Source organism: Salmo trutta, chromosome 24 (genome assembly GCF_901001165.1).
Source record: "Salmo trutta chromosome 24, fSalTru1.1, whole genome shotgun sequence".
NCBI classification, from domain to species: domain Eukaryota; kingdom Metazoa; phylum Chordata; class Actinopteri; order Salmoniformes; family Salmonidae; genus Salmo; species Salmo trutta.
The window spans coordinates 43139752-43153144 of record NC_042980.1 but is presented as its reverse complement, the minus strand read 5'-3'; the positions used below and the strand labels follow the sequence as shown (position 1 = coordinate 43153144).

Here is a 13393-nt window from a genome sequence, read left to right as displayed (position 1 = left end):
TGACAATTAATCTTGATGGTTGTACAGTCGTCTCAAATAAAACTGTGAAGGACCTTGGCGTTACTCTGGACCCTGATCTCTCTTTTGACGAACATATCAAGACTATTTCAAAGACAGCTTTTTTCCATCTATGTAACACTGCAAAAATCAGAAACTTTCTGTCCAAAAATGATACAGAAAAGTTAATCCATGCTTTGTCACTTCTATATTAGACTATTGCAATGCTCTACTTTCCGGCTACCCGGATAAAGCACTAAATAAACTTCAGTTAGTGCTAAATACGGCTGCTAGAATCTTGACTAGAACCCAAAAATGTGGTCATATTACTCCAGTACTAGCCTCTCTACACAGGCTTCCTGTTAAGGCTAGGGCTGATTTAAAGGTTTTACTGCTAAACTACAAAGCATTACATGGGCTTGCTCCTACCAATCTCTCCCATTTGGTCCTGCCGTACATACCTACACGTACGCCACGGTCACAAGACGCAGGCCTCCTTATTGTCCCTAGAATTTCTAAGCAAACAGCTGGAGGCAGGGATTTCTCCTATAGAGCTCCATTTTTATGGAATGGTCTGCCTACCCATGTGAGAGACGCAGACTCGGTCTCAACCTTTAAGTCTTTATTGAAGACTCATCTCTTCAGTAGGTCCTATGATTGCGTGTAGTCTGGTCCAGGAGTGTCAAGGTGAACGGAAAGGCACTGGAGCAACGAACCGCCCTTGCTGTCTATGCCTGGCCGGTTCCCCTCTTTCCACTGGGATTCTCTGCCTCTAACCCTATTACGGGGCCAAGTCACTGGCTTACTGGTGGTCTTCCATGCCGTCCCTAGGAGGGGTGCGTCACTTGAGTGAGTTGAGTCACTGACGTGATCTTCCTGTCCGGGTTTGGCGCCCCCCTCGGATTCGTGCCGTGGGGGGAGATCTTCGTGGGCTATACTCGGCCTTGTCTCAGGGTAGTAAGTTGGTGGTTAAAGATATCCCTCTAGTGGTGTGGGGGCTGTGCTTTGGCAAAGTGGGTGGGGTTATATCCTGCCTGGTTGGCCCTGTATAGCAGCAAAGGGGAGACCAACTCCTTATTGATGCCCATAATTTTGGAATGAGATGTTGGACGAGCAGGTGTCCACATACTTTTGGTCATGTAATGTATCTCTCTATTATGTGTGGGATTACTTAAGAACATATTTCCAAAAATAAAATTACTTGGCGCTGATTTGTTGGTCTTTTGCATTGTTTTTATGTCATACAATTTAACATTTTAAATAAAAACATTTATATTTTTTTCTCCAAACTAGGGGGACAAAGAAAATCACCCAAATGGGGAACCCTGCACTAAAGTATAGTTACACTGTTTTAGGGGGTGGCGACACAATCTCAGATATGTTATGTTTTCTAAAACCAAACAAACTATATCACAAATTCTAGAGATTCAACTTAGGTTAGCCTTCAGACATACTCCAAGAGGTGGCTGATAATGTCTGAACTGATCATAAATGCTTTCAGTAGAAAAGCAAGTTCTTTTGACACGATGTTGTCAGTCAGTCAGTCCCATAATATTTACTAAGAATTCATGCTGGTTCTGAGTCATCATAACCCACAGTCCTTGTACCACTCAGGGTCCTAAGTAACACGATGTAATATGAGACGCACTGGCAGAACTCCCTCTCATTTCTGTCAGTGAATTACATTCTAAAATCATCTTGAAAAGCGAGAAATTAGCTGTAAACTTAAGCAATTAACAGAGTTGCTTAACAAGTTCCCCCAATGAATCATTAGTGCAAGGTGTCTTGAGCATTAATCCCAGCAGTGATGTAGAACATGCTTTGTGCAGCAATATAGACGGTGAGGAGGACTCACTCTCCCATTGTGGAATTCAGTTTCCCAGTTATAGCCTCAAGTAGGTTCCTTATTAGCCAGGTATGGGGTCAAAGTTCATAGACCCCTGATGGCTTGATCTCACCTAGATTACTGTCTGTAGACTATCACACCCTGTCACCCAGCCCAATTACAGTTTGTGAAGCTACCCACTGGGCGCACACTGATTTCAACGTCATTTCAATGAAATTAAGTTGAACCAACGTGGAATAGACGGTGAATTGAAGTCTGTGCCCAGTGGGTATGCGTATTGGTTTTTAGCCAAACACACCGCTGATATCACATGATAAGAGGTCATGCACGATTGCTTACTAAAATACCCACATGACTGACTCAGAGATCCACCTAATAAATATGGGGAACTCCTCATGGACAAGACAAAGGGGAAGCCACCTGCTCTTCAGCGTTCCTGTTGCCTACCCGTCACTGTCAATTACTGGGCAGCAATGTACTGTATATGAGACGTCACTGTAAAGCCACACGGTCACATGTGCATGTAGCCTTGCATTAAAGACTGGAACACCAACAAAAACAAAACAAACGACGGAGAAACGGAGTCCCATTACATTTTAATTGTGATGATTTCTAGGATATAACACAATGCACTGCATTACATGTGAGGAGCATTACTTTTTTAAACATAATTTGAAGTTATATGTCATATAAAAGTCTGAAGAGAAGCAGACATGAGGCATTTCCAATTACAACTAATATCTCCAAAATGATGTTATCGTTGACACTATCGAACCCACATTTTTTATACAACATTTAGGAAATTCTCAATATCTTGGTTAAACATTTCGTACGCAAATGTTGGTTTGTTCAAAAAGTCTACAAAGCTGACTTGGTACAGAAGAGGACCGTACAATACTTACAAGGTATGAGATGCGCCTGCTGAAGGGTACGAGGTCCCCCATGGTCCGAATACATAGACGGCCCGCTACACAGAGCGTTTGTGGAGTTACATTTTAATTTACATCAAGTTTGCTGAAATGTAAGTCGCTACGTCAATGACTGCAAATAGATAACATGTAAGATGTTGCTATATTTGCCCTCAGTTTTACTTCATTGTCGTTTAACTCTCATTTGCCTTAGGTCCTTGAAGAACGAAGCGCAAGGAAGCCTGACGATAAACGGGGCGGGGAAGTTAGATGCGCTCTCTCTCTATTAGAAAGTTCAACAACTCAGTTATTAACGACGTGATAACAAACACTGTCAAAATCCTCAGAAAAATTCCGACATTTGTGTTTTAACGCATATTAAACATGCCATCCTTCACACAATACATATTTTCCAATCCAAAATGTATCGACTTTTCTCACTGAGATAAAATATATTCTAGACTAGCGGTCATACCTCAACATCATTCAATAGTGTATTTACGTTCCACTATCAATGTGCTGTCCGTGAAATCTATTTGCGTGAATAATCTGCAATGCAGACCATTTGGTTGAGGAAGTTTTGATGGGAGGAATGTCTGTGTCTTAATAAAAACTTTGTTTATACAGTATGAAGTGTCCAGACCAGATGTAATGCATCAGGACATGCAGATAAATGTAAAGACCTTTGTGATGTATTACGTATATGGGTAGCCTACTTAAATTACGTGTTATGCAAACGACAATGCTATGACCCTGCTAAACATGCATTACACTATATATACTATGTTGTAGTTGTATTAACCGGCTTCTCACGCTTGAAAATATATTAAATCCAAATGAGATCCAGTCTACATGGTTACAACATGGTCCCATTAGCCTACTGTCCACAAAGGGTAAACAAATGTCTCTATTGCCTGAGAATGTGGATTGACTCTCCCGTATGGAGAAGATAAACGAACATGTTTATTATTACTGTGACATGCTGACATCTTCAGCAGCTTTGCCCATCTAAACAGGAACAACTCCTTGTTTGAACAAAACAAACAAACTGCAGGTAGAGGCCAAAAACCGTGACCACTCTGTTTTTGCACAACAAATCTAAGTTATAACCCCCAACTTTCGACCGCATTCTTGGGATTAGCCTGAAGATCGAGTTTCAAGACATGAGGACACAGTACTTGTGCAAGGATGAACAAAAATGTAAGTGTTTTTCATGGAATATCAGCTTGTTTGACTGGGGTTGTATTTTACATTGTTTTTCTATAACATTTATTATCATATTTATAAATTGTGGCATTTTTATGATGCAAAGACACAATGTTTTCTGTCATTAGAATTAACAATTTTTCAAGCCAATAACTATTTTTTTGGCTCAGGGGTTCAAAATGATTAGAAGAAACTATCATCTGACTAGGAACATAGTTGTATAGTTAAAGCCTATAAATGTGGAAAATTTGACTTTTAATGAGACTTTTAATCAGACTCATGGGATAGCTTTCCTCTGCAAGATAATGGCTCAGTAAAGTTTGATCCAAAATATATCTGATGAAATGGGGTTACAATTTTAAAAAGCTCTTGAGATTGGCATTGCAATCCTCTGTTTTCTCAGTATAGTGTGGGGCAAAGGAGGCTGCTGAGGGGAGGACAGTTCATAAGAATGTCTGGAACGGAGCGAATGGAATGGAATGTATTTAATATCATTACACTTATCCCGCTCCAGCCATTACCACAAGCCAATCCTCCCCAATTAAGGTGCCACCAATTCCCTGTGGTGTGGGGGAATACCAAGATGCCTAGCCCACCAGAAACAGCCATGCATTGCCTAACATTCAGAGCAGGTTGTGCTTTGCTAGCACACTGATCCCATCGCAAAGCCTAACTAATTTGATAATTTGAAACCATCCAAACAGCTGGATCTTCATTTTGACTACTTTCTTATGTCATTCTCGGTGGCAACAAAAGTTTAAAAAGTGTTAATAGGGGACAGAATGCGGTCGGACCATCAAATAATTGGCATATCCACTACCGTTCAAAAGTTTGGGTCGCTTAGAAAATGTCTTGTTTTTGAAAGAAAAACACTTTTTTTTTGGTCCCATAAAATAACATCAAATTGATCAGAAATACAGTGTAGACATTGTTAATGTTGTAAATGTATATTGTAGCTCAAGATGGCTGATTTTTTATGGAATATCTACATAGGCGTACAGAGGTCCATTTTCAGCAACCATCACTCCTGTGTTCCAATGGCACGTTGTGTTAGCTAATCCAAGTTTATCATTTTAAAAGGCTAGTTGATAATTAGAAAACCCTTTTGCAATTATGTTAGCACAGCTGAAAACTGAGCATCAGCATTTGTGGGTTCGATTACAGGCTTAAAATGGCCAGAAACAAAGAACCTTCTTCTGAAACTCGTCAGTCTATTCTTGTTCTGAGAAATGAAGGCTATTCCATGCGAGAAATTGCCAAGAAACTGAAGATCTCGTACAACGCTGTGTACTACTCCCTTCACAGAACAGTGCAAACTGGCTCTAACCAGAATAGAAGGAGAGTGGGAGGCCCCGGTGCACAACTGAGCAAGAGGACAGGTACATTAGAGTGTCTAGTTTGAGAAACAGACGCCTCACAAGTCCTCAACTTGCAGCTTCATTAAATAGTACCCGCAAAACACCAGTCTCAACATCAACAGTGAAGAGGTGACTCCGGGATGTTGGCCTTCTAGGCAGAGTTGCAAAGAAAAAGTAATATCTCACACTGGCCAATAAAAAAAAAGATTAAGATGGGCAAAATAACACAGACACTGGACAGAGGAACTCCGCCTAGAAGTTCAGCATCCCGGAGTCACCTCTTCACTGTTGATGTTGAGACTGGTGTTTTCCGGGTACTATTTAATGTTGAAGAATGGTCTTTTCCCCTTTGTTCAGAAATGAAATAATATCCAAAATATTGCTATTTTTAAAACAAGCCATAGAAGTTGGCAAATTGGCAAAAAAAACAAGATTTTTTTAGATTTTTTTTTTTAACTGTATAATCTTTGTAAATGTTATCATAAATAGGACTGGTGGAGTTATATCACACATTCAGCTAACAAGAATATATGGAACTGTCTGCTTTACCCAAAATTACAACCAACTAATTGCAGCATTACCACAAAAATGGAAGAGGCAAGTGGAAGGGGGAGAAAGAAAGGAACTTGTCTGTCGGCTCTGCATTAAAGATCAAAGTTGGTTAAAGAAAATAGTGATAAGTAAAAAAGTATACCAGTTTCATTTAAGGATGAAATTAAGAACCAAATTTAAGGACCAAATTCAAATTTTTGCAAATTCATAAAAAAAAGAAGAAATATTTAATTTACATTTATTTTCAGACCCTTACTCAGTACTTTGCTGAAGAGATGTTTGATCGTGTTCAAGTGGCTGGGTCACTCAAGGACATTCGGAGACTTGTCCCGAAGCCACTCTCACATTTTCTTGGCTGTGTGCTTAGGGTTGACGTCCTGTTGGAAGGTGAACCTTCGCCCCAGTCTGAGGTCCTGAGCGCTCTGGAGCAGGTTTTCATCAAGGACCTGTCTGTACTTTGCTCCGTTCATCTTTCCCTCGTTTCTGACTGGTCTCCCAGTCCCTGCCACTGAAAAACATCCCCACAGCATGATACTGCCACCACCATGCTTCACCGTAGGGAGGGTGCCAGGTTTCCTCCACACGTGATGCTTGGCATTCAGGCCAAAGAGTTCAATCTTGGTTTCATCAGACCAGACAATCTTGTTTCTCATGGTTTGAGGTTCTTTAGATGCCTTTTGGCAAACTCCGATGTGGGCTGTCATTTGTGTTTTACTGAAGAGTGGTTTCCGTCTGGCAACTCTACCATGTAGGCATGATTGGTGAAGTGCTGCAGAGATGGCTGTCCTTCTGGAAGGTTCTCCCATCTCCACAGAGGAACTCTGGAGCTCTGTCAGAGGACAATCAGGTTCTTGGTCACCTTCCTGAACAAGGCCCTTCTCCCCCGATTGGCCAGGCCAGCTCTAGGAAGAGACTTGGTGGTTCCAAATTTCTTCCATTTAAGAATAATGGAGGCCAATGTGTTCTTGGGGACCTTCAATGCTGCAGAATGCTTTGGTACCCTTCCCCAGATCTGTGCATGAACACAATCCTGTCTCGGAGCTCTACTGACAATTCCTTCTACCTCATGGGTTGGTTTTTGCTCTGACATGCATTGTCAACTGTGGGACCTTATATAGACAGGTGTGTGCCATTCCAAATCATGTCCAATCAATTGAATTTACCACACGTGGACTTCAATCAAGTTGTAGAAACATCTCAAGGATGATCAATGGAAACAGGATGCACCTGAGCTCAATTTCAAATCTCATAGCAAAGTGTCTTAATACTTACGTAAATAAGGTATTTCTGTTTTTTACTTTTAACAAATGTGCAAAAATGTCTAAACCTATTTTTGGTTTGTCATTATGGGGTATTGTGATGTCATTATGGGGTATTGTGATGTCCTTATGGGGTATTGTGTGTCGATTGATGAGGATTTTTAGTTATTTAATTAATTTTAGAATAAGGCTGTAATGTAACAAAATGTGGAATAAGGGAAGGAGTCAGAATACTTTCCAAATGCACTGTATATATGGGGGATACAACCATCCCAGCTCTGCAGATTTTGCTGCGAAGAGACAGAATCATTAAATCATTTGTTTTGGTACTGTTCATATGTAGCTTGTTTTTGGTCGCATGATCAGGAATGGAGGAAGGATGGGACTTAAAACAAACAAAAGTTAACTATTGTAAATTATACTGTTTCCGTAAAATGTATATAATATGTATAAGCTGGAAGTAGAAGCCTAAGGGTTGTTGTCCATTAGTTTACTCCAATTAGGGGAGGGGTGGTAGGGTTAGGGGAAAATAATAAAGGAAAAAAATATGAAAAAATTATCATATTTTATATATATTTGCAAAAAATATATATGGGGGATTGGAAATTATGCTGACAATTACATGGAAACAACAGTCTATCTGCAATATTAAAACTGATCTACCTCCTAAAGAAATACAATTAAGATTTCAACAGCTGGATCTTGCCAAAAGCTCCGACAACTCAAACACAGTTTGCTCCTTCTTCTAGTTGACTAAACACATTTCAAATCAAATCAAATTGTATTTGTCACATTGCGCCACATACAACCTTACTGTGAAATGCTTACTTACAAGCCCTTAACCAACAATGCAGTTAAGAAAAATAAGAGTTAAGACAATTAAATAAACTCAAGTAAAAAATAAAAGAGCAACAATAAAATAACAATAATGAGACTATATACCGGTACTGAGTCAAGGTGTGGGGGAACAGGTTAGTCAAAGTAATTGAGGTAATATGTACATGTATGTAGGGGTAAAGTGACTATGCATAGATTATAAACAGCTAGTAGCACCAGCATAAAAGGAGGGGGGGGGTCAATGCAAATAGTCTGGCTAGCCATTTGGTTAGCTGTTCAGCAGTCGTATGGCTTGTGGGTAGAAGCTGTTAAGAAGCCTTTTGGACCTAGACTTAGCACCCTGGTACTGCTTGCCGTGCGGTAGCAGAGAGAACAGTCTATGACTAGGGTGGCTGGAGTCTTTGGCAATTTTTAGGGCCTTCCTCTGACACCGCCTGGTATAGAGGTCCTAGATTTCAGGAAGTTTGGCCCTAGTGATGTACAGGGTCATACGCATTACTCTCTGTAACGCCTTGCGGTCGGAGGCCGAGCAGTTGCCATACCAGGTGGTGATGCAACCAGTCAGGATGCTCTCGATGGTGCAGCTGTATAACTTTTTGAGGATCTAAGGACCCATGCCAAATCTTTCCAGCCTCCTGAGGGGGGATAGGCGTGGTCGTGCCCTCTTCACGACTGTCTTTGTGTATTTGGACCATGATAGTTTGTTGGTGATGTCGACACCAAGGAACTAGAAGCTCAACCTGCTCCACTACAGTCCCGTTGATGAGAATGGGGGCATGCTCGGCCCTCCTTTTCCTGTAGTCCACGATCAGCTCCTTTGTCTTGATCACGTTGAGGGAGAGGTTGTTGTCCTGACACCACACTGCCAGGTCTCTGATCTCCTCCCTATAGGCTGTCTCATCGTTGTCGGTGATCAGGCCTACTACCGTTGTGTTGTCGGCAAACTTAATGATGGTGTTGGAGTCGTGCTTGGCCACGCTGTCGTTGGTGAACAGGGAGTACAGGAGGGGACTAAGCACACACCCCTGATGGGCCCCCGTGTTGAGGATAAACGTGGCAGATGTGTTGTTGCCTACCTTTAACATCTGGAGTGGCCCGTCAGGAAGTCCAGGATCCAGTTGCAGAGGGAGGTGTATAGTCCCAGGTTCCTTAGCTTATTGATGAGCTTTGACGACACTATGGTCTTGAATGCTGAGCTGTAGTCGATGAACAGCATTCTCACATAGGTGTTCCTTTTGTCCAGGTGGTAAAGGGCAGTGTTGATTGCAATAGAGATTGCGTCATCTGTGGATCTGTTGGGGCGGTATGCAAATTTCAGTGGGTCTAGGGTTTCTGGGATGATGATGTTGATGCTGATGGGAGCCATGACCAGCCTTTCAAAGCACTTCATGGCTACAGACGGTAGTCGGTAGTCATTTAGGAAGGTTACAGGGACTATGGTGGTCTGTTTGAAACGTGTAGGTATTACAGACTCGGCCAGGGAGAGGTTGAACATGTCAGTGAAGACACTTGCCAGTTGGTCAGCACATGCTCGGAGTACATGTTCTGGTAATCCGCCTGGCTTTGCGGCCTTGTGGATGTTGACCTGTTTAAAGGTCTTACTCACATCGGCTACAGTGAGCGTGATCACACAGTCGTCCGGAACAGCTGGTGCTCTCATGCATGCTTCAGTGTTGCTTGTCTCAAAGTGCGCATAGAAGTCGTTTAGCTCGTCTGGTAGGCTTGTGTCACTGGGGAGCTCGCGGCTGGGCTTCCCTTTGTAGTTGGTAATCGTTTGCAAGCCCTGTCACATCCGACGAGCATTGGAGCCGGTGTAGTAGGATTCAATCTTAGTCCTGTATTGACGCTTTGCCTGTTTGATGGTTCATCTTAGGACATAGCGGGATCTTTTATAAGCGTCTGTGTTAGAGTCCCGCTCCTTGAAAGCGGCAGCTCTACCCTTTAGCTCAGTGCGGATGTTGCCTGTAATCCATGATTTCTGGTTGGGGTATGTAGGTACGGTCACTGTGGGGACAACGTCATCGATGCACTTATTGATGAAGCCGGTGCCTGATGTGGTGTACTCCTCAATGCCATTGGATGAGTCCGGGAACATATTCCAGTCTGTGCTAGCAAAACAGTCCTGTAGCTTATCATCTGCATCAACTGACCACTTCCGCATATTGATTAATTAATGACATAGTATTCATTTTTATGGTTTTAGCAGGAACTGGTTACATCTGGTTTTCTACATCAAACCTCAAACTGCCTTATTACCTTATTATCTCCAATTTTGGCTTTAGCTATTGGTATAATGATATGAGTATAATGATATGAGTTTAATGATATGAGTATAATGATATGAGTATAATGATATTAGTATAATTATTTGAGCATAATAATATGAGTTTAATTAAATGAGTAAAACGATATGAGTTTAATGATGTGAGTAGAATGATATGAGTAGAATGATATGAGGAGAATGATATTAGCATAATGTTGTACGACACAATAAGATGACATTTATGAAACACCTTCATATTTCAAACAATTAGCAGTACTTAATCAAGCCTAGATTTGATCTTGACTTTTTGTATATTGTATAGTCGTGGTCTGTGAGAGCTACGCAGGATATCGTTTATGAAAGTCTCCAGCCCTCTGCTCCTCCTCCAAGCCCTCTAGTCTCCTCTCTTCTCTCTAGAGCTCTTAGGAATGCAGACGGCATTCCGTCCAAACTACCCACACTGCAGTCCTCCAGACCCAGACCCACACCTCTCTCTCCCAGTCAGCATCATATCAATCAATCCTGACTTCTCTCTCTCTGGAGGAAATATACAGATTTCCACTACAGCTTGGAGTCTAAAATCAGAAGACCTGCATTTATTTAATGATGATGGGCATGATGGCCATCTTACAGTACTGATGTATGGCTGATACCGTCTGTGGGTCAAGTATGCCCCTGACTCCCAGCGCACCAGAGAAAGTGCATTGGACCAAAGGTCAGACAGAAGAGTCAGTCTGTTGTTATTCCTTCCATCTGCCAGCAAGCTAGAGGATTAGCACCATCCAAACAGGAAGCTGGAGATGTAGCACCATCCAAACAGGAAGCTGGAGACGTAGCACCACCAAACAGGAAGCTGGAGACATAGCACCATCCAAACAGGAAGCTGGAGATGTAGCACCATCCACACAGGAAGCTGGAGATGTAGCACCATCCAAACAGGAAGCTGGAGATGTAGCACCATCCAAACAGGAAGCTGGATATGTAGCACCATCCAAACAAGAAGCTGGAGATGTAGCACCATCCAAACAGGAAGCTGGAGATGTAGCACCATCCAAACAGGAAGCTGGAGATGTAGCACCATTTAAGCAGGAAAACGTCCAAACATTCCTCTCATGCTATTGAATGCAATGATGCCCTATATAAAAAAGGTGACATTTGGAGTGTGCAATGGCTGGTTTCACATGTTGGGCTAAATTTGACATGTAAAAAAATCTACTTCATTATGTGGAATTTAATTTTCACATATGAAATACATAACATTTACATTTTAGTCATTCAACAGACGCTCTTATCCAGGGCACGGTTTCCCATAGCGATGGAATTTAGGCTTATGAGTGTTTTAACATTGATCCTTTCCTACAACAGCCGAAGATGTAACATGCGTTTCCCAAAACACCACACAGAGAGAACAGTCGCTAAGTGCGTCGTTGGAGCACGTGTCGATGCTGATAGAATTGAAAGAAAGGGAGCGCTGCTCTCAGATCAGCTTTATCCATTCAAATCTTTCCTTAACAATATAATTATTTAACAATACTGACGACGGATCAACTTCTAGAGGGATATTACCACCTATGGCTGCAAATATTGAAGAGGCTTATTCTAGTGCTTACCCAATAAAAATGCAATAAATCACCGATTTGGCACATCATTGAGCACATATTAGGCTACACATCATGACATATGTTAACGGCAGTAGCCTACAAGTAGCAAAATAGAACTCAATTGATTGAACATGAAATGTATTTCAATACGATTGAAATAGGCCTAGCCTTTAGCCTACTGTTTATATTTTAATGTAGTCATCTGGGTTTTCATTTGAAGCATCTTTTTGTACGTTGCTTGTTTGTATCATTTGCAAAGACATTAGCAACTGTGTATTTGTAGTCAACTTTGTTTTGAAGTTATCTGCGGTCACAGAGAGATAGATAAACCATGTGATTCTATGTTTAGCTGAGATCTTCTGTGTATAAAAGTGACACTGGATGGCCAAAAAAAGTCTAACGGCGCACTTAGCTGTTCTACGAGTGGTCTGAGGCGTTAGATTACGAGCATTTTCAAGTGCAATGTTAATAACGGTGGCATTGGGAAACAGCTCGTAGATTTGCTCCTACAAACGATGAAGTTAGCATTAAGATGCTTGAGGGAAAAGCGGGCCTTGAGCAATTAACAGGATCAATAAGTGTGTTACTCAAGGGCTCATCAACATATTTTTCACCTAGTGGGCTCAGGGATTAGAACTAGCGACCTTTCGGTTATTGGTGTACCGCTCTTAACTGCTAGGCTACCTGCCACTAGGCTACCTTTCACATGTGAAAATCGAATTTGCTGTTTTACATGTAAGAAATATGTGGAATTTCTAGTTCACATGTGGGGGTGAAATAGTGTTATTCTCCTCACATGTGAAAAGCTGGTGCTAAAATGTTGCAATATCAATGTGGAACTGCAAAATCTGTAATACCATTCTGTAAAAAGATGACTTAGCCTACTTCTTATTTCTGAGCCATCCACTCCATTATTACTGCAGTCATCTATGGTGTTGCATTGATATACTGTACATGTTACCAATAAAGGGAGGCATTCAGAGTGTTTTGTGCAGGCGCGGGCCTCTTCTTCATACTGAAAGAAGCCCAGTGAAAAGAACAGAGAAGCTCTCTCTCTCCATATCTCCTTATTTTTTGGATCTTGTTTTCCGGTTTGTACGCATGGTTTCATTTTCAAAATCTATAGATAACATGTTTAACTAAACTGTGTTGAGTTTTCTAGTCATTTTGATATATCATTTAATTGTTTTGAGATTTTTCAATTTACTTGAGTGTAGCCAAGCTAAGTAGCTAGCTCATTTTGTATTCAAGTCAATGAGAACATGGCATTTAGGTTGATTTTTTATTTCCGTTAAATGTTTTGGCTCTTAAATAGTTTTAATTTTACAAACAAGGGTACATATTAAGTGTACTTACATGTGGACATATGAACCACGCTAATGACATATATTTAAAGGCTCCTTTATATATGACATTTGTATCTAATGGTCGCATGCTAATTGCTTCCATCTTCCATCTTCCATCCTTCCATCTTGTCCTAGCTAGCTATTTTTAGTTTCTGTTATTGTTAACTGTCCATTTGTTTTTGGCCTAAAAAGGATTTTAATGTATGAATGTGTTTTCTAT

The 13393-nt window shown here is 41.2% G+C and overlaps 1 protein-coding gene across 2 annotated transcripts in view; it reads right to left on the bottom strand.

The window, feature by feature from the left end:
- Positions 1–13393, bottom strand: part of LOC115161351 (rho GTPase-activating protein 6-like) — a 74543-nt gene that overhangs the window by 38021 nt on the left and 23129 nt on the right. Inside the window, exon 1 of one of the 2 annotated variants that reach the window (XM_029712270.1) lies at positions 2746–2977. The exons of the other annotated variant lie outside the window; for it this stretch is intronic. Within the exon in view, the coding sequence (XP_029568130.1) occupies positions 2746–2787 (42 nt within the window). The 5' untranslated portion in view covers positions 2788–2977. Of the gene's footprint in view, positions 1–2745; positions 2978–13393 lie in introns of those variants that run through there. 2 annotated transcript variants of the gene reach the window in all.